We start from the raw sequence: 23155 nt of genomic DNA on the forward strand, positions 1-23155 counted from the left end.
GTTAGACAGCACTAAATGCCAAAAGAATAGCATGAAAATTTGAGTGACTACTCAAGAAAGAAAAGTATTTTCCCATTATGATTTTGCAATGTGTTTTCCCTGCTTTTTTTATTTTTAAACAAAAAGCTTTGCATTTTTATTTTGTGTTGGGCTCTTTAATTACTTTGGCAGTCCTAGTGGTGGAAACGAGATATGGGAGTAGTAGAGGGAGCTAAATAACTAACCCATGGGCAATGGTGTGGAATCTGGCATTCATGTTATATAAGAGATCAATGCCTAGAGAAGGGAAGGAAAGAACACAGGATTAGCAAAGGGAGGTCAACTGTGATATAACCTAAGGAATCCTCATCTGGGTCCAAAGGATGGCCCACCCTCTCTCCACCAGTCATCAGATAAGATGCCCCCTGAAGGACAGGCAGCTTCCTACAGGTGACAGAGAGAGGAAGGCTCTGACAGCTACAGCTGTGTGCTTCTGTATGTGTACTATCAGCTGAGGCCATGCTACTGGCACATCTCTGTGTATACCACAGCCCGTGCTTCTCCACAGTGAAGGCTAGCAGAAATGCTTCAGCCAGAAGGGTATGAAAAGTAGTCCTTCTCCATCCATTGTTTTGAGAATCTATACAACCCTTGTAACAGATCCAATGTGAAGTCAGTAATCATGTCAAAAGCTGGAGTCTTGAAATGCATGTAGCCACCATCAACAGCACAGACAATAAACCGAGTGTAAATTACCCAGACAATTGTATGACTTTAATATGAATTAAAACATTGCAGAACATCTTAAAAACATGAATTAACTGAAACTACATTAAGCCAGTTTTAAATCAGAGCAATAAGAAAAACAAGATCCTTTCAACACAGATACAACAGAGTCCATCTGTCGATCTTGCTTCCTTCCCCAAACAGATACTGATCTCAAGAACACTCACTAATAAATTCTGCAAAAGAAACTATCAGCAGCGCAAACAGACAACCTATAGAATGGGAGAAAATACTCATCAGCTATACTTTAGACACAGGGCTAATACTCAGAGTTTGCAAAGAACTGCATAAATTAGGCAGGCAGGCAGACAGACAGACAGACACACACACACACACACACACACACACACACACACACACACAAAGTGTTAATCGGAAAATGAACTCAGGAAATGAGAAGTTTTCCAATGAAGAGACACAAATGGCCACTAAGTGTTTTTTAAAGTGTTCACTATCCCTAGTCACCAGGGAGGTGCAAGTTAAAACTGCTTTTCAATACCACTCCATCTCAGCCAACAATCTGACAACTGTCAGCAAGGGTGTGGAGAAAAAGGAACCCTTGCTCACTGCTAGTGGGGGTGCAAACTAGTACAACCATTGTGAAGATTAGTAGGGCATTTCCTTAAAAATATTAAAATAGAACTACCATATGATCCCTATACTACACCTGGGCATATGCCCCACAAGCTCCATGCCATAGCTACAGAGATGCTTTCACAGCCATGTTTATAACTGCTGCAATCACAATAGCAAGGAAATGAAACTAGCAACAGATGAATGAGTGAAGAAAATGTGGTTCATGTACACGATGGCATTTCAGCTGTAAAGAAATATGAAATTTGCAGGAAATGGGTGGATGTGGAAAATATAATCTTAAGCAAGGCAACCCAAACTCAGGAGGACAAAAGCCTCATGCTTTTTACATGCAGATCCTAGTATGTTAAATACATATGGGTTTATATAAACAGATAAAAGTGTGTGTAAAGCCTAAAAAACTCAAAAGGAGACGAAGAGAGGTAAAAGTAGGCACTGAGGAAAGATGGAGGGTAAACAGAAAGACACACAGGACCCAAAACGAGGAAGAGATTGGAGACAGCACATGGGGAAATTCGAGATAGTGGAGGTGGGGGAGATGAATGGGACTAAGAATCACTAAAGCACTTCATTCAAAAATGCAATAACGATAACAAGATTTGATATACTAATTTAGATTTTAATAAAAAATAAATACCTATATACTAAGAGCAATAACAAAAATCTTCTGATGTTCCTTACTATCCAAAAAGACTTCTGGTCTGGTACTAAAATGTTTATTATTTTCTCCTAACTATTCAGTTTTCAATATAAGTGAAAAATGATTGAACAGATATAGCCTAATCATCATAACAGTTAAGTGATCCATCACCCAGGATTCTGAGCAGAACATGATTGACTTTGGGGCTGGGTAAGTCTTTGAGGGATTTGTCCTGTGTGGCAGGATGCTTAGCAGCTCTCCAATTTCTACTCCAAATGTCTCCAGACATTGTTAATAAGCCTTGAAACCAAAATGAGGCTGGCTGAAGACAAGTGATCTAATCATCAAGTTTTCCAATCCTTCTGCAGAGCATTAAAATCCCTCCATGGGTCTCAACCCCTCCGTATTGTTCATAATTCATGCCAGTACCTTTCCCCTGATATGTAGCTCAAAGCTCCTAACTAATGCTTCTGAATTCACACTTGGCAGTCTTCAGAACATTCTGCCAACAGTGGCCAGAGTTACCTTCCTGGAACACAAATCAGATCCTGCCATTTCAAACATTTTAGCTTGACTTATAAGATTATGCAAGCTGAATCTTTTTGTTCATGTTCCTTTCTGTCCACTGTTGGGTACTTCACATCAGCCAAAATGAACTTCTTTCTGCCTCTTTCAACACACTCCTGTGTTTTGTGCACTTCTAAAAATTATTTTTTCTGTGATTCTCCTCTAAGCCCCCTCTTTTAGTCTCAGGCAGTCAGTCAGTCTGCACGTCCAGGAAGTCTTCCTTGACTACCCCTTACTACTTAAGACAGAAAATGATGCTTTTATTATGTGTCCTCTGCATGCTGCATGTTTATCATGAGATGTGGCAGCTCCTTTTACATTTGTTTGTACTGTCCACTAGACATTGCTCTGTGATAGAAGAAGACATATCTGTCTTAACTCACACTAAATCCTAAATATCTAATATAGTATATGTCATGAATTGGGAGCTTATAAATATTGTTCAATGGAAGAAGAGGGAGATGATGAAAAAGAGGGAAGGAGGAAGGAAGGAAGGAAGGAGGGAGGGAGGGAGGGAGGGAGGGAGGGAGGGAGGGAAGGAAGGAAGGAAGGAAGGAAGGAAGGAAGGAAGGAAGGAAGGAAGGAAGGAAGGAAGGGAGGAGGAGGAAGGAAGGAAGGAAGGAAGGGGAGCGGGAGTCATGCCATGATAGAGAAATTGATTGGAATGTAAGGAAGTGAAATGATCCAATAGAAAGAGAGGAGGAAGAATGGCCGGTAGCTCCAACAGAGGGGCGTGTTCAGAGGTGAGCTGAAGCAGGGATATGAACCATCCAAAATGCTCTGGAGAGAGAAAGAATCAGCAGGATCAGGTGCAGAAGGTGGTGATGTGAGATTAGAGAGAGTTGAGAGATGGTGAGCTATCTTAAAATTAGAAACCATGGTCTCTTCTCATCTTTGGGGAACTTAGTATTAGTGTGATGTCTCTTGTGATTTTTTTTTTTTTTTAATTTTACCTTGTTTTCTCCACTTGCTGATTTTCTGAACTAAATTGACTAGTCATAACAATATGAAAATCAAGGGCATGAGCTTCATGTTTGGACACATGAGTGCCTTAGCTGGAGGTAAAATGTTTAATGACTACATCCATCTTTCCAAGCACTTCAGTGATCATGGCATTCAGGAAGACGGATTATGTCACTCAGAAGAAGAGGACCAAGTTACAAATGACAAAATAATAAAACAAAAAGGAATAATATGGTCACATTCAACCTCTTTATAAAGGGAAGAGATGACCGTAGAGCTTTTCAGATGGTGGAAGCTTGTGTTGTAAGATTTAAAACCCATTGGTGATCTTACAGAAATTGAATTGTAACAGGAGCATGCATGCATCTGGATTTTGTTGTTGTTGTCTGGGATACCTGTGCAATAACAGGGGTCAGGAAGGCAAAACTCTCATCCCACAGTCATAGCAGGGAAACAGTTACTGAGGAAAGTTCTTGATCTCTCAGGGTCTCAATTTCTTCATCTACAAATCAAGCATTTTTGTAAGCATGACTCACAAAAGTCAGAATAATGAGTCTCATGACATCTCTTCAGTCCTTGAGGGTTTGTTCACAAGAATGTAGAAACAAAACACAGCAAGCATCATCGCTGATAACCAAAACTGCTTTCTTAAAGATAATTTGACTCAACGGGTCAACACACTTGCTATCTCCATTTCATCTCTGCTCTAACACTGTCCTAGCTACTGCAGAACTGGTTGCTAATACGTGGCTTGGCAAAGAGATATCTAGGTTGATTAAGTTATCTGCTGAGTCAGTTCAAGAACTGACTCACTGGGGTGTTATATCCTGCTAGTTAAAAATCACTGCCATATACCTTGAGTAATCCTGCAATGTGGTGGAAATGACTTTATGAAATCTATTTGAAAGCATGCCAACAAGCACAAAGTAAAGTTAGCAATCATTTGTTTTTTTCTTTACCCCAACTGTTCTTAAAAGAGTTTGAAAAAGCTGCAAAACTCCAAAGAACTCCAGACATTTATTTCAACTAAGTTGATTTGGACCCAGAAAAATCTAGGCAAAAACAAGTCTCAGGCCTCTGATATTCTTTTGTGTGGATATTTAAGTCAAATGTTTGTTTCTCAAGTATCACTCAAGTTGTGAATGTATGCATTTGTTCATTATCATCAATTCACATAATTGTATTTTAAATGTGACTCTTACATGGATAATGTATTTTAATAAAGTTACCTTAAGAAATCAATGCATATTAATAAATAGATGACATAAATAAATAATAATGATTGCATCCATGGACTGCAGAACTTTAAAATCTAAAATTTGCAAAGTACAAGTTCAGAGCTGAAATAGGACTTTTAAACGACTTGGATCATAATTATAGCACTGTTTATAAAAGTAGAACTCAGAAAATAATATAAAATCCCATTAATGAAAATGTGTCAATTACTTGTAGACACAAGCACAATAGAATTTTAAACAACTATTTTTCGGTGAGTTAGAACAATGTTTGCTGATATTGAACAATCCTGAGAGAAATTGTATCCTGTATCTAAATTATCCTGCTTATGTAAATAACAGGAATGTACATTTGTGTTAGCTCAAGGTTGAGGGGGCTTTTTGTTTTAATTTTGAGACTGAACTAAAAAAAAATTATTGCTGATGTTAATTTTTAGGCTGTGAAATTGAGTCAAGAAGGAAGAGAAAATATTTTTTATATTTCCAATGTGTTTGGATGCTACCATCTAAACGCAAGATATTTTGTTTTGAGATGTATTTTTTAAATAGAAAATCGAAGCATAGTTGTCCCATAGACACTGATTAGGCAGATTACCCTGGCTTTCATTTCTTGTCCTCCTCCCCAGTTCTCTTGGCTGCTTCTTGGTTTGTGACATTTAGATAGCCAGGCTGGCTCCATCACCACACTTTCTCATCGGCCTTTATTCTGCTCAAGTATTCTTTTTTTTTTTTTTTTTTTTTTTTTTTTTTTTTTTTTTTAAAGATTTATTTATTTATTATGTACACAGCATGTATGACTGCAGGCCAGAAGAGTGTGCCAGATCTCATTACAGATGGTTGTGAGCCACCATGTGGTTGCTGGGAATTGAACTCAGGACCTCTGGAAGAGCAGTTAGTGCTCTTAACCTCTGAGCCATCTCTCCAGCCCATGCTCAAGTATTCTTATCTTGGCCTCTTCTGTTGACTTCTGGCACTCTGCCTTGACTGCCAGCCAGTCTTCTTTTCTGCTTTCTTGTTTTTTTTTTTTTTTGGTTTTGGTTTTGGTTTTGGTTTCTCGAGACAGGGTTTCTCTGTGTAGCTTTGCGCCTTTCCTGGAACTCACTTGGTAGCCCAGGCTGGCCTCGAACTCACAGAGATCCGCCTGCCTCTGCCTCCCGAGTGCTGGGATTAAAGGCGTGCGCCACCACCGCCCGGCCTTTTCTGCTTTCTGACTAAATTCTGGGCAGTTTAGGAGTGGTGATGAAGGGCAGGCACTGGTGCAGGTTGAGACATCTTTCTCTTTTATTTCTGCCCAATTCTTCTACCCTTTATGGCTTCACTCCAAGGACAACTTCTCTAGAAAGTCTGCCCTCAACTTCCAGGCATAAGTTTGTCTCTATGTAAATCACATTTTAATTCTATATTGACCAAAGTTAATATAACTTTTTGATGACCTACATCAGGAGCTTGGAAGCCCATCTGTAAATGGGTGGCTTGTCTTTTTTGGTAGGTTGTTGAATCTTTTGACTACCACCAGAGGTTGTAAACTTCATATGTGGTCAATATGGATGAGTTTGTTCATATTTCAGCTAATTGTGCACGAGTCTGCCATAAAATAGCCAATGTATCTATGGTTGTAGAAGCCTCTAGTACAGAGTTATGTCTTCAATGATCGCAGTTTATCTCTATCCTGGCAGCCATAAATATAGGTAAGTCACTTAGCCTTGCCACTAAGCAGGGATAAATGTGCCCATTTTGCCTAAATCAAAAGGCTCACAGGAGACAATGTGATTGACAGAAGAATCTTAGTGTTGCCACCAGGAGCACTATGGACAACCTTGGGAGAACACAAATTCATCATGAAGATTCAATTACTCAGAATACTATAGCATAAGCCCTCCTTATAATGCAATGACCCTACTTCCAGAACTTTCCTCTTCTGGGACTAATGGAAGTCTCCATTTGTAAGAAGCTACACAAAAGAATTCCTTTTTAGTTATACAATCTCCTCACACTCAGAATATAGAGGAAGAAAATCAGACTCAATATGAAATTATTTTGAATAAAATCTTTATTAGGACACAACCAACAAACCTTAATGGTGACAAATATAAACCTCTGCACTGACTCTGTTGGCATACAGATAATAATATCTTCATTTATGACATCAAATGATGTTTTTAGTGCAAATACTTTCTTGTACTGTCAGAGAAGAGAAACTCAGTCCATGTGAGCAAAAGTGAAGAAAGAGCAATCTCGTGCATATCAGAAGTATTAATTCATTTATATATGAAGTGAGCTAGTTGGACAGTAAGTTTGTTGAGCACCATACCTCTAGGAGAAAAAAAATGAGTAAGTGAGGACCAAAGGGTCACTATTTTTATACAGTTGCTTTTCTTCAACCTAAAATCCAGCCACCATCACCAGAGTCGAAATACAAAGTGAAGCACAGGAATTTAAATTCTAGGTTTGACACTTCCCTGTCTCAATACTTACCAAACAAAAGAGTTTTCAGGATTCTTTGAAGTTCCATAGTTTCCCTCCCAAGAGGATATAGATTCTAACCTTACACAAGCTTGGCTCGATTACGAGGTCTTCACAAACCTATTCTAAATTTTATAACTATACTTCAGTCATGGGCATATTTTTCCTTATTCCTATACTGCAAGCTTTAAGATATATTGCATACTATAGTCTCTTGCTATAGTGTTTTCTCATTTATGGGTTATGAATCATAAATGTAATTGTTTCTACTATAAAATCTAAATGATTAATACTTATCCTAATTAAGATTTCTCATTAATATATCATATCTAAGAAAAAGAAATTTGTAAAGATCATCTTCTATATCCCTAGAGCCAACTCAGTTTATACTAACTTAATCTTCTTAGGTATGCATTTAGCAATTCTTTATAATCCCTAGAAAACTGATTTCTTTACAAAAAAATACCATGGAAAAATTCCTCTTCTAATGAAAAAAATCATGACAATTCTCCTGTTATTTTATATAGGAGGAGTTTATGTGTTTCCCACTAAAAAGTAAGCGCAATATGGAAATTAGGAAGAATTATGTATCACATACTTCCACATTTTGTAGAGATACTCATGAAAACAAATTTATGGATTAGATTTTGCCCAACACATTCAAAAATTCCTAAGTGTCCTAACATATCGTATATTATGGAAGAGACCAATACCGGGCCTCTGTAGCATTGTAGTATCATAACTTGCAAAGCAAAAGGTACATGAGCAGCCAAACACACATATAAAATGGCATGAGGTCATCCTTAACAAATCAAGAAGGAAAGACCTACTTACCTGGTGACTGCTCTGGTGCAGATGGTAACAAGAAAGCAGCCAGCCACAATCATCCAGCCCCAGCCTCCATCTGGAGGTGCTACCGACCCAGCTCTGGTCACCTTCGCCATGGTTTCAAGTCTGGTTTTCTTATCCTTCCAAGTTACTTCAGCAGTAAGTTATGATCTTGAAAGTTTGCTACCCTGTTGATATTCAAAGTTGATACAGGATGCTACCTGCCACAGGGGTTACTGGCCATCTAAAATGAAAAGACATGCTTTTAGTCTATTGCCATGTTCAAAGGTGCATTTTTTTCACTTGATAAGTAATTATTACTTTCCTATTAATATGATTACTTATATCCATGAATCCTGGGCATGGTAAAGACCAGTAGCTGTCCTTTTAAAAAAGTCTTTAAATGTAAAAATGTTTTTACATTCAAAATATTCACAATCCTTGAGAAGTTATCATTCCTTCAGAAAACTCTTTATGAAAAAAAAAAAAAAAAAAAAAAAAACTGAGACAGTAGCTTATATTAAACCAAAAATATACATATGATGTAATATAAACCTTAAAAAGCATAGACACAGGCAATGTCAATATAGAGTACCTTTAAATTATTTCCCATGACACACCTACAATTTAAATTCTCAAATATATATAAATACTAGCATAATCTAAAATATATTTACATATCTAAGTATAATATTTATTTCTGAGATAAAAGATGACAAAATGACAGATGTATAGCAGTTCAAATATCAAAAGAGCCACATAAATTTTTCATGTACAGCAAGAACATTACTCTTTCTATCTAGGTGTTCCTGTGCTGTTGAGAGCATACACCATCATTGCTGAAAAGGAAAAACAGCAAGGGAGAGAAAATACAGTGTGCTTGCTAAAGTGACACTCAGTCCTCAGTCAAGCCAAGGGACGAGGCTAGGAAGCATTTCACAGCCCTGGCCTTTTATAAGGATTCAGACACAGAGCAAAGAAAACTTGTAAGCCACAGAAAGCAGTGGTAAATATACCACGATTTCAGTTCCATCTCCACAAAGCACCTGAACTACAAGGCAAAGAGAATAATGTGGCATCACAAGATATGACTTCATGCCACACCACAGGGCCACATAAATAGCTCCTGGCACAAAAACAGACATGTATGTCAAGGGAGTATTAAGAAACATCCAAAATTAAACCCTTGCAGTTATAGCCACCTGATTTTTGATGCAGGTATAAAAATGTACATGGAAAGAAAAGCCTCCTCAACAAATGGTTGTGGGAAAACTGGGTAGCCACATTCAGAAATGTGAAACTAGGTATCAACCACTCATCTTGCAAGAAAAATATTCAAAATCAAAGACCTTAGTGTAAGACCAAAACTCTGAAATCTTGAGAGGTAAGCAGGGAAACCAGTTCAAGATAAAGGCATAGCAAAGACTTTTTGCAAAGGTCTCTAATAACACAGAGAATAAAACCAGGAACTGATAAATGGGGATGCATAAAGTTAAAAAAGGCTTCTGTACAGCACAAGAAATAATCAAGTAAACAGCCCATAAAATGGTAGAAAAATCTTTGCTCGTTATACATCACACAGAGAATTAATATTAACATTATATAAAGAACTAAAAAATACCTCCAATATAAACAATCCAATCATTAAATAGGAGAATGAAGTAAACAAGTAGTTTTCAAAAGATGAAGTAGTCAACATTCTTAATGCCATCAGAAAAAAGCAATTTCAAACTACATCAAGGTTTTTGTGTTGCCCCAGTCAGAATGGCCACCATTAAGAAAACAATAATAAATCTTGGTGAAGATATAGAGGAGAATTAAGCCACATACACTGTTGGCAGGAATGTGAATTAGTCTAGCCTCTGTGAGAATGAGTATGGAGAGTCCTCAAAAACTAAAGCCAAAATGACTATACCATCCAGCTACACCACTCATGAGACTATGCCAAAGGAATCTAAGTCAGCACACTATGGAGATACTTGCCCATGAACGTTTATTGAACATTGTACACAACAGTCAAGTAATGGAACCAGCCCAGGTATCCATCAGGAGACGAATGGATACATTAGCTGGGGTACAAAAGACAAATGTTGCTTGTTTTCTCTCACATGTGACCTGAAGATTTTTACAGATGCAGAGAAATCATATATGCATATGTGACATGAAAATGGAGTGGGGCTATCTAGGGCAGTGGTTCTCAATCTTCTTAACACTGTGACCCGAACACAGTGTGGTGGTGACCCCCAACCATAAAATTATTTTCATCGCTACTTCATGACTGTAATTTTACTACTGTTATGAATCATGATGTAAATATCTGATATGCAGGATATCTGATATGCAACCCCTGCGAAGGGGTTGTTCAGCCTCTAGAGGGGTCATGACTCACAAGTTGAGAACCACCAGTCTAGGTGCTAGCAGGAAAGAAGAGGAAGAAAAAGGGTAGGTACATGATATACTTTAATTGTCTCTATGAAACTTATTATGAACAACTTAATACCTGGTAATACAGTTTACTTTTTTTAAAAAAAAAAATCTGTTTATAAGAAACATTAACAAAATACAAAATTGTATAAATCCAAGGCTTGGAGAGATATTTCAGCCATTAAAGGCAAAGGCTCCCAACCCAAACTCAAGTGTTTGGTACCCAGCATCAACATCAAAGCCCATCTTTCCCACTTCCCTCTCCTTCTTACAGTGGCTCAATGGCACGTGGCTTTAATTAAAAGAAAAGGACATCTTTTAAAAACCAAACACAATTGCACGAATCTGAGTAAATTTAAGCAACAATCCTCATCATGCTGTAGTGACAACATGATAAATGGAGGTCTCCTGTGAGTCAAAGTTAACCTAAACGACCACAGCATAAGGACTATCCTCACCAGGACTAGGGAAGGCAGAGCACCACTTGTGAAAGCATTCAGCCCCACCACAGTTCTCCCCAAAAGCGCAATCCTCAGAAAGAATGCTGCTCCCCCCTTTGACAAGGGTGAAGCTTCCCCTCAGAGGAGACTCCATTGACGCTGCTGCGTCTGAACACATATGGCAACGGGTGTCTCTGCAGGCTTTGGATGATACAGTTTGACACCAGCCCTGGAGATTTCAAATTTACTACTGGCATTTCTGTCAACAAGATGTCCACACAATGCTAAAAAGTGGCAAAGGAAGAGAGAAGGGGACCCTACAATGTTAGCACTATGGTTCCTCTTGATCACAAAACAATGCATTCAAGTTTCTCTCAAAAGAGGTCAATTAGTAGTTGTGTCTTCCCAAAGAAATGCACAGGTTTCCTGTTGGGAAGCCAGCTTCCTGGAGACTGAAGTAGCCAGCAGTTACCATCATATTAACTTAAGCAATCTTGTAGATGATTAACCCATCTGATATTTGCCAAAAAACAGTAGGGAAAACTTTTACTGAGTCACCATTATGTCTAAACCTATAAACAAAGAAAGCACTACCTTTATGAAACTCTTCACTTTACTAATAATCCTCTAATTTGTTGTATTTTTACATCAATTGCTAAAATGTAATTGTAGTCTATATCTTATTCTGGCTTCAGAAAGATTTTCTCAATCAGAAACTGTATTAGAATGTCCTTCTAAAACTATCCCTTAGAGTACAAATTGGAATTTAGTCCCAATTCACTTCATCTTCTTGGTGCTTCAAAGAATTTAATCATTTGCAAAGAGTTGCTAACACAGTAACATTGCTGTAAAGCTTTACCCTTTGGGAGGGATACATCTCTTTCCTGTTACCCTCAGTGGAGTTTTGTAAAGTAACCTATTTTATCTATAGAACATACACAAATGCATGCATCAGCAGCTAGCTGGAAGAAAACTGCAATCTCTTGTTTTGGAAGCTCTGCACAGTCACTTTCCATTGCTTTCCTTCCCCGTGTCTCCTGTTTCCAATGTCTTCCCCATTAGCAGGATGCTTCCTCTAGAAGCTGGTTTGCAGCCATAACAGAGGTAAAGGCCATGATGGAAAATTGCTGAGAGTGGAATCACAATTACTGTCCAAGTGACCCTATTCAGTGGTGTGACCCTGTCTGAATCACTTCCTCTCTGCTACTGTTTCCTAACATAAAAACAGGGCACTGAACTACTGAGACCCAGTCTCTAATTCAGGTAGCCAGTTGTGGTAAGTCAGCTTTTTGTCTCTGTGACAAAATGAGAAAAACAAGTTCAATGAGGAAAAGTTGATGATGGTTCATGGTTTTAGTTCACGGTTGGCTAGGTTCATTGCTTAAAAGGCAGAGCCTCCTGTGAGGCAGAACATTATGGCAGGGAGGGTACAGTAGAGCAAAATGGCCCATCTCAAGTTGCCCAGAAAGGAAGGGAGGGAGAAAAGAGAAAGAGAGATAGAGACAGACAGACAGACAGACACAGAGAGGGGGGGGCGGGGGAGCAGAGACAGACACAGACACAGAGAAAGACAGACAGAACACAATGACCAGTGACATGCTTCCTCCTGATAGGAAAGATAGGTTCTACCTGCTAGGAGCCCATTCAGCTATGAACACATCAATGAATTAAACTATCGATAAAGTTAACATACTCGTGAGCCAATCACTCTCTAAAGCACTACTGGTTGGGGACCAAACCGAGGCATATAAGCTTCATTTTTTTTTTTTTTTTTTTTTTTTTTGGTTTTTAGAGACAGGGTTTCTCTGTGCAGCTTTGTGCCTGTCCTGGAACTCGCTTTGTAGACCAGGTTGGCCTTGAACTCACAGAGATCCACCTGGCTCTGCCTCCTGAGTGCTGGGATTAAAGGCGTGTGCTACCATATACACTAAAATTGCAACAACACAGAGAAGATTAACATGGCCCCTGCACATCCAAGCTTCTTTGAAGGATGTAGTTGGAAGGTTTCTCCAGTCCTACCTATTCCTGTGGTCCCACGGCCACTTATAAAATAATCACTCAGAGGCTTAATATTATTTACAAACTGTATGGTCTGTGGCAGGCCTCTTGCTAGCTAGCTCTTATATCATAAATTAACCCATTTCTATTCATCTGTAAGTTGCCACATAGCCATGGCATTACTGGTCTGCTGGCATCTTGCTGCTCCTTGGGCAGCAGGCTAGTGTCTCTCTAGACTCTGCCTTTCTCTTTCCTGTCTCTCTCCTTGGATTTCCCACCTGCCTCTAAGCTGCCTCGCCATAGGCCAAAGCAGTTTATTTATTAACCAATGGGAACAACATATATTCACAGAAAGATATCCCCCAGCAGAAGGCTACTTCATATCCAAACCAGAAACCTGAAATAACTACATCCTTATTATATAAGTCTTCTTGTAGAATGAGCACTGTCCATAAACTCAACTGGCTTCATTCTTTGTTAGTAATCAAACAAATTTGAAATTTGTCAGCCTGACTCTTTTTTGAGCATTTATAAAGTACTCCAGTTATATAGGAAATATTTTTGAAATAAGTCATGATAAATTGCCCTTTATTTCAAACCAGTTTCTCTCAATGGTCCTTTTCTATCACTGGGACTTCTAGAATAGTTATATCTACAGGCAAAGAACCATGGGCCATATTATGGGAAAATTGCCACCATAGAGAAAGGCAAAGTAGCCACAGAGTTAAAGGGATGAGATTTTTTAAGTGAAGAGTGGCAAATTGCCCACATTTCTCTGAGTCCCACAGAGACATGGTGAGGTGAAGAGAGAATTACACATTAACTTAGAGGGGAAGCTGTAATATCAATGTCATGTGTGACTGTGGGAACATACAGCTTTACTGGGTACCCTGTGATGGGCTTAACCAGAAAGAAGCAAAGACAGCATCTATGCATTGTCCCTCAAATCCGTACCTGGATGTTCAGGTATTCTCAATGGAGACACAGACAGTAAATAGGTGACATAAGCCAAGGCCATGGCAAAGAGAAAAGTGACTCTGTGGCAAATACACTAAGCCAAGTGGGAGTCATGCCTGATCCTGAAGGACTCTCATAAGGAAGACGGGGAAGGTATTCATGTTCTGGCTGAGTACAAACCGGATTCCCCCAGGAGCAGATGCCAGTACCTAGACACTAGTAAGATGAATCATTTTATAATGAGGTGCAGGAGACCCAAAGGGTGCTTGGTGGCCAATGATAAAACAACTCTACACAGGCTTGTGAGACCTTAGGAAAAACCAGGAACCTGACAATTCCACCTCCACCATCACAATGACAGTACGTGTACTCCTTCCTAAACCAGACACTGCTAAGGGAAAAAAAAAAACAAGAGAGGAGATAAATGACCCTTACAAAGAGCCAAACCTCAGGCATGGCTGAATAATGCACAAAAAAAGACTGCTTGTGTGAAAATAGATCAAAACTCTTAAAGATGGTTAAAAACTTTAAAACTGAGAGATGATTTACATATACTAAAACACATTTTCTAAAGATTTATTTTATTATTGATTCATGTGTATGTGTGTGTTGTATGTATGAGTGCAGTACTTATGAAGGCCAGAAGAGGACATCAGATCCCCTGAAACTGGAGTTACAGGCAGGTGTGAGCTGCTATGTGGGTGCTGGGAACTGAACTCGGGTCCTCTCAAAGAACAGCCAGTGCTCTTAACTGCTGAGCCATCCCTCTAGGTGCCAAAATACAATCATTTTAAAGACTACATTTCAATGTGTTTTGCAAATATATGCATTTGCCTAAGTATATGACCATAATCAAGGCACAGAACATTTTACCACCTACTAATGGTACCATCATGCTCCCATGCACTAAACTAAACATGAGGTTACCACTGATTTGCTTCTGTCAGTATAGACTAATTTGTCTCCCAAGAATTTCATTCAGTAGGGCTGGAGAGATGGCTCATCAGTTAAGAGCACTGGCTACTCTTTCAGAGGTCCTGAGTTCAATTTCCAGCAATCACATGATGGCTAACAACAATCTGTAATGAGAACTGGTGCCCTCTTCTGGTGTACAGGCATATGTGCAGGCAGAACACTGTAAACATAACAAATCTTTTAAAAAAAAGAATTTCCTACAATATGGGATTTCTTTAGTTCAAGGCTTAAACTTGAACCACATCCATGCTAAGCATATGCTTTACCACTGATCTACACCTCTAGAACTTTCTGATGATGTTTCGAACTTCGTTCTGTTTGTTTTGTCCATTGCTGATTCTATTTCATTGCTCATTAGTAGTCGGTACTATGGGCCCATTACAGTTTGTTTATTCATTCACCTATGATGGACATTAGTGTTGACTCCAGTTTTAGATTGTTATAAATAGAACTGTGAACAACTGTGTACAAGTGTTTTATGGACCTATGTTTTGTTTTCTGTAGCAAATTTCTAGAAATGAAATAGCTGAGTCTTATGTAAGTACATACCTAAAAACTTAAGAAGAAACTGCCAAACTACTTGAGATAGTTGTATGATACTGTCAATAGCATACCGCGTTAACTCTCAGTCTTAGCAATACTTGGCCTAGAGACATGTTTATTTCAGCTATTCTAGTGTGTACCTAATGATCTCATTTTAGTTCTGATCTGTATTTCCCTGGTGAGAAATGCTGCTAACTACTCTTCACATTATAATTAACTATTCATAAATCTTCTTGTATGAAGAACTTATTAAAGCACTAAGATCTCATTTTACTGAGATACAAGAATTATTTATTCTAGATATGAATTTGTGTATTGCAAATATTTTCTCACACTTTATGGCTTGTTAATTTCTTAGTGCTACATTTTGAAAAGCAAAGGTTATTAATTTCAATTAATTGGAATTTATTATTACTGCTTTTATACTTAATTCTATTTTTATGTCAGTGATAAATGATTAAAAATTAGAGTGTAGGGAATGGAGAGAAGGCTCAGGGGTTAAGAATACTGGCTGCTCTTCCAGAGGACCTGGATTTTATTTCTAGGACTCATATGATGGCTCACAACCATCTATAACACCAGTTCTAGGGAATCTAACCTCATCTGAACATGAAAGCACCAGGCACACACATGGAATACAGACATATATGAAGATAAAAAAGCTCATACACATATAATAATATAATAACATATAAGATTTATTTAAAAGTTGGAGTTAAAATACTACTTTGTAAGGGCTGAAGAATTAGAAATGCTTATGAAATGATTTACCATAATATGTATATACATATTACTTAAAGACTAAAAACTACAAATAGCACTGACAGGAATGTAAGGAGGCCTGAGAGACAGAGAAATAGAAAACCATTTTTACTGCTTTCAAGACTTAGAGAATATCATCACTTCCCAAACTGATTAATAATTCCACACTCGGGAGGCAGAGGCAGGCGGATCTCTGTGAGTTCAAGGCCAGCCTGGGCTACCAATTGAGTTCCAGGAAAGGCGCAAAGCTACACAGAGAAACCCTGTCTTGAAAAAAAAAAAACAAAAAAAAATTCCAATGATAACGCAACCAAAATGCTAATAGTCTCTTTTTAATAGAGAATGATAAGCAGGTTGTAAAATTTGTAAGAAAATATGAAATATCTATAAAAGTCAAAAGAATTTTTAAGAGAAAGAGCAGGGGCTGGAGGGTTGGCTCTGCAGTTAACAGTGCTTGCTGCTATTGCAGAGGACCTGGGTTCAAGTCCTAGCACTCACATGAGTGGTGCTAGCTCCTATATAGAATCCTAACTCAAAATGCTCAGTAACTCCAGTACCAAGGGATTGGGCACCCTCTTCTAGCCTCTGATGGCACCAGGCATACACATGGTACCCAAACATGTATGCAAGCAAAGCACTAATACACATAAAATAAAAATAAATACTTTTTTAAAAGATTGAACACAGGCTCATGACATACTAACTAATTTTAAAACCTATTCTAAATCAAAGTCAACAATGCATTTGATTGCCAATTAGATCATCAGAGCAGAATATACTAATTCAGTGGTGGGGGGGCAGGGGAATAAATCCAGGGGCTTATATCACACCATCTGCAGAAACTAACTCTGAATGAGTAGCAATATTAACACAAAAGTAAAAACTATAAAACTGCGAGAAGAAAATGGGAAAAGCTCTTTAAAATCTGGGGATAGACTTTTTTTTTAAGGAAGGACACAAACCATGAATTTCCTATTCTTACATTCACTTAAAACTCGGATTGGTGAAGAATTTAGATTTATGATAGGAACAAAGAAATTGTAGGATTTCAGAGGAGGTTCTGTTGCTTCTGTTTCTGCCCTATGAAGGCATTCTTTGGGGATGTAACATTTGTAGTGCTTATGATGTCCCATTTAGAGCTGGTCTTTCTAGATGGACCTGTTTCTGTAGAAGCAGGAGGAAGTATCTTTACTTAGTCGTGTATGTATCCTTTTGGTCTTGTGCCCTGGCATCTGGAACAGTGCCTGACTCCACTTGCTAAGCCCAGCTGATTGTACATCTCTTGTGGATACTCACTGAGAAACACCTTGCCTGTCAGTCACATTTTGCGCTCATTTTAGACAACAAGGAAACGTTTAGTTCTGTCCCAACCAAGAACTAAGGCTCATTCAATGCTCTGGCCTTTGACTAGGAACCCCGAGGGATCATGTACTTTAGAGACTATTAAAGGGCAAATGTCCAAGTATGTTAGGAGAGAATTTCAAAAGAGACTTGGAACCTTTACATCTGCACTGCAAAGTGTTCCAGCTGGTGGCTTTACAGACTCTCATTCAGGGGCAAACTTAAATCAAGGACTGAGATGGGAGAGTGTTATTAAAAATTAAAAGTTTCTGTTCAATTTGGAAAGGCTCAGGCCAGGTCCAGGCTATTATTGTCTGCTTAGGGTCCTTGGCATTAGGTACACCTGCAGCTGAACATGAGGTTACATATTTTTGTTGTTTAATGACCTTCCTCATGTGTCACGGCAAAAAGAAACAAACAAACAAACAAAAAACCAAAAACCCGTGTTATTCTTGGGTAAAGAGAGACTATTGTTTTGCTCTTCCTTTCTTCCTTTCTGCTTCTCTCTCATTAGTCCTCAGACAGATCCTACTAACAAGCAAATAACTACCGGCTTCCACCAGAAGGCTGTGGATGTCCGTCAGGGACCTTTGGGCACTAAATTGCAACACTGATCTCTGAGGAAGGAGCTGCCACAGTTTCTACAATGTGTCTGCTATTTTGACGCTATAAATACTTTATATAAGACCCAGAATAAACACCCAAGGGATTGGAATGGTATTTGACCCACAGAAAGGAAGGAGCAGGTGCAACGAGTGTTTCACAGCAGTACAGAAAACAAACTGCTTTCCCCGACCCGGTCAGCTCCTGGTCCACACAGTCCATGACTCTAGGCAATGTTAGACAGTGTTTACGTCTAAGCTGATTGCAACATACTTCAACAGCAAGAACTTGTCCCAGATTTCCATTTTCAACAGTAACAGAGTTCTTCTCTCTCTTATTTAGAAGCATTGAAGTGGAAGCCCTGAACAGAATCTTCTTTGGGACATCGATGGTATAGACTGATTTGAATATTGAGATCAAGATGTCTGATATGGAGACAGACATTCCATACAACTAAGTACAGGCAAAAAACCTGGCATGCAGCTGGTGCTTGGTATTTATGCAGTCCAGTGAATAATTTTTCATCTAACTCAATGTTATTTTTGCAAACTCTCTAATGCCAGTTTACACCGTTAGAGAATATGGCATTATGAAGTCAGATCACATTATACTAAGGACATCTTGGCTCCAGAGGAGAGCCCAAGGCTGGAGATACATTGCACAAGGTCTTTTTTTTTTTTTTGTCATTAGGAAGCCTGTTATTGAAGAACAACGGTACTGTCTGTACCACATTTCCTCACTCTGTAATTGCTGTGCACCGTCATATTGTTGAGACAGGAGGGACAGTGAGTCAACTATTTCAGCTAGCTGGAAGTTAACCCTTTGCATTGTGGAATATTGTGAGAACTGTTTGGAAGTGAGCCTAAGTTGGTAGCTGGAAGCAAAGAATAGTCAATAAGCATTGAACTTCCCCAACTCTCTAGTCTGAACATTTTCTCAGATCACATAGAGCTGGTCCAAGGAGCTTGAGAAATGTGGTAAGAATTTACCCATTCTTTCTCTGTTCTTTATAGCCACTGCAGCCAGCATTCCCAGAACCTACGTCACGAAGCCCTAAGTGACTACATCTCATTGGGAACACAGGGCATCCTCTGACAATAGAATGGGACAAGCAAGTCTAGAAGCAGAACTTCACTGGCAGGCTTCACATCTCCTTCCTTTTGCAGAGTGGCTAAAAAGGAGTGTGGGCCTTGGGAGGGCTCACCTGCAGAGCCTGGCATGCTGCCCGCTGTCTGCCCCACATACACAGGCCATCAAATTCCACAGGCCCTCAGAGATGTTTATTTTTGTGTTCTGCAGACTCTGTTCACTGCTTGAACCACAGCAGGTCACACAAAGGACAAGGTGTAGCTGAGACTGAGAACAGAGTGCAGCCTTTTTCTTCTCTTTCATCCTTCTTGCACTCTAAGACTCAGAACCAACATTTCCTTCTTGAAGTGAAAAAGTTAGACACAATTTTACAAAACTTTTTTCAGATTTGGCTTAGCCATCTTTCTTCCTGTCCTCATAAGAGCAGTGAGAAATGAATCATTAGATTTCACCTTCTAATTTCGGGCCCCAAAAGTCTTGTCGTAGCAAACATCTCAGAACTAGGTCCCAACTTTTCTGTATGTGAGTATGGTCCATATATTCAAAAATATGCCCTTAGCCAAGCTGGAAATAGTCATTATTATTAACATAAATTATCTGATGGAATATATAAAGACATCAGGTAAGATGAGCTCCATAGATTCAGATAAACTGCATTTCGTGGGGCTCACTAAGGCATTTCTATACACTTGAAAATCATGATGATGTGTGGTAAATCCCACTGACTGACAACACTGCACATATGTGTGGATTTGCAGTCCCTGGACTTGTTTATTTGTCTCCCAGGCCTGAGGCTCCCAGAGCAGAAGCCCCTCTGTTTATGCAGCATAGCCGTGGAGAGCCTGGACTCCTACTGGTTAGCAACACGTAAGGTCCAACAGGAACTAGGAAGTGGGAGAAAATTCAACAATGGCTCAATTCACAAAGGTATGGGCAGTTGAAAAATCCAGTAAAGGCGATGGTAACAACCGACAGCTGTCATCACTCGATGCCTGCGACGGCAAAGGGAGAGAGCAGCTGGGGGACCCTTGGTGGCTGCTGTAGAAGATCCTGGGGAAAGGAAAGCAGCCCCCCTACGAGATGTGACAGTGCCACAGTGAAGGAGATACATGTGTGCACCATCCTCAGGCTCTGCCTGCCTTCACAATGCCAGGGTGGGGTTTTTTGAACCCACTGAGAACCCAACTGATGCTGCCCATGCTGCCAGCTTCCAGAGCAGAGGACAGGGTGGAAATCGGATGGTGAGCGAACCTAAAGAAACCAATGAAAATGGCTGCATGGTAGCATCACCCAGGGGCTGCCTTGCTTTGTCTTGCACGCACTAGGGCTGTGGTCAAGTCTGGAGCTGGTGCTCAGCCTCACACTTAGGCTATAAGTCTCTGCAGTTACCGAGTCAGATCTTTCAGTGGTCCGAATATAAAACTTACTTATGAGACTGGCCTCTCCATTCTCTGTGAAACATAGGCACTCCCTGGGCTTCAGCCAGCTGTCACCTTCAAACACTTGATGCAAAAACCTCAATCTCTGTTCCTCATCTTTCTGCCAAGTTGAAGGTTTCTTATCAGTCAGTAAGGTAACTTGAATGCACATGTCCAGAGAAGCACTAGCTAGTCATTTCTGGAAATACTTCAAATTTTCAAGATTAGTTTAGTTCTTCTACAGTTTTATACATGTGTATAATACATTCTGATTATTCTCTCCCTACACCCTCTCTCATCTCTCCCACCCCATCATCCCCTCCTCCTTGCCAGTCCCTTTCCCAGATTTATGACTTCTAAAACAACAACAAAAAGAACTCTATATGCCTCTAAACAAAATTCTCCTTGCTGAAGAATTCTAAGGGTCCCTCACCTCAGTAAACTGTTCAATGAGGCTTTTAAAGCCACATTTTAAAGCCACATTTACTTTTGGTGAAAGTGTGCATGTGTGCATGCAACTCTGTGTGTGTGTGTGTGTGTGTGTGTGTGTGTGTGTGTGTGTAGGTCACAGAACACTTTGAAGGAGGCAGCTCTCTCCTCACCACCTTGAGCCCAGGGACTGAGTGCAAGTCTTCAGCCTTGATGGCAGATGCCTTTACCCCTGAGCCATCTCACCAGAACACTTTTAAGCACATGGAACATACATAGCCCTGGCATGAGGTTGGTCATGCATGCCTCTGCAACACAACTCAGGGATAACTCTTCTGCCACATCCCTTAAGATTACTAGTTCCTCTTTAAAAGACTTGAACTCCACTTATAAGCCAAAATACATGGGAAAGCATGTGACAAAAATTTTACATATTAACAAATACTAATTTCTGCCCACAGAGTATCAGCAGATGCATTCTTTGCCTTTATTTATTTGTTTCAGTCACTTTCCCATTTAAAAACAAGAGATGCTGGCATACAATCTTTATGTAGGTGCTCAAAAAGAACTGCTTAAGTAGAAGCTGAGGGTATAGGTCAATTATAGAGCATTTGACTAGCATACATAAGTACTCTGAGTTTGATACCCATCCACAGGCACACAAACCACACACACACCTTAAATAAGTTACTATATCAAATAGTAGCATGTTTAAACATTGCTAGTAAATAAATATCTTTAATATTTTACAATATTTATTAGAAAATAACTGAAAACAGACATTTTCTTATAGTATTGAAAGGAAAAATTAAAAGACTCAACATCTTCATCCACTCTCAACTTTCCCTTATTGAGATAATACAAAGGAGTCAAATATTGAAAGGATAAACAAGAAGACCACAAGCCCAGAAGTAGTGTGTCCCTCATATTTAAATGATTTTTACTTCATTGTAGCATATGGTTGTTTCTCTCCTTTGAACTGCACATGGAAATTCTTTACAGGAAAATTATGTCAAATACATATGTTTATACTTCTTTCCTTTTGATTATTTTTCCTAAGTGTTGTATGGATGATATATCCAACCATCAACTAGACTAAAGCCTTACAAATTACAGTTCTGGCCGGGTGGTGGTGGCGCACGCCTTTAATCCCAGCACTCGGGAGGCAGAGCCAGGCGGATCACTGTGAGTTCGAGGCCAGCCTGGGCTACCAAGTGAGTCCCAGGAAAGGCGCAAAGCTACACAGAGAAACCCTGTCTCAAAAAACCAAAAAAAAAAAAAAAAAAAAATTACAGTTCTGAGGATCATAGCAGCACACCAAAAGGTACATATTGGGTTCAACTCAAAAAGAGAACACAGAATGTATGTATTATGAATATACATGTATAAATACATTGGAGCAAGAAAGAAAAAGGAAGGAAGGAAAGAGGAAGGGAGGGAAAGAGGGAGAGGGGACAGCAAGCAGCTGAGTGAGAAATTGAAATTATCAATAGACTATTCCTACATTATCTGACTCTTGGAACATACTACTCTCTTTTTAACTAAGTTTGTATACTTACACCCTGTCTTGTTTTTTTCCATGTAACATCTGTTCACACACACTTTTCTGTGTTTGCCACAGTTGATGTTTGCCATCTTATGTATGTATGTTCTTACCACATTCATGTTAGCCTTCCTTGGTGAAACATACCAAGACTTGAATGCTAGAATGGTTTCAGATGCATTGGCATGAGGCTTTCCTCTGTGGATTAAAAATGTCCCCTGTACCTTTCATCTTCCCAACAAGCTGAGAACAGGGATGCCTTTGTGGAGACAGATATAGTGGCACTCACCTCAAATCCCATCACTCGGAGGTGGCTGAGGGATTGTGAGTTCAAATCCAGTCTTAGTTTCTTAGTGAGACTGGTTGGTTTACAGCCATCCCTTGAGCACGGGACCCTCAGAGCTCTTCCACCTCCAGTCCACACCTGCCACCCTGGATGGTGATACTGGGCAACTTGTCAGCAACAACTCCACCATACACAAAGCTGCCTTCTCTGGGATAATGCTCCCTAAGCAGGCTTTTCCTCTATCATGAGCCACTTGTGACACCAGGGCATGCTGGTGGGCATGGGCCAGAAG

The 23155-nt window shown here is 39.4% G+C and overlaps 1 protein-coding gene across 2 annotated transcripts in view; it reads right to left on the reverse strand.

The window, feature by feature from the left end:
- The window catches only part of Slc16a12 (solute carrier family 16 member 12), a 79168-nt gene that overhangs the window by 15419 nt on the left and 40594 nt on the right, over positions 1-23155 (reverse strand). For both annotated transcript variants that reach the window (XM_037206484.1, XM_037206488.1), the window contains exon 2: positions 8062-8299. In XM_037206484.1, coding sequence (XP_037062379.1) covers positions 8062-8171 — 110 coding nt within the window. In that variant the 5' untranslated portion in view covers positions 8172-8299. The remainder of the gene's footprint in view (positions 1-8061; positions 8300-23155) is intronic.

Source organism: Peromyscus leucopus, chromosome 1 (genome assembly GCF_004664715.2).
Source record: "Peromyscus leucopus breed LL Stock chromosome 1, UCI_PerLeu_2.1, whole genome shotgun sequence".
Lineage (NCBI taxonomy): Eukaryota > Metazoa > Chordata > Mammalia > Rodentia > Cricetidae > Peromyscus > Peromyscus leucopus.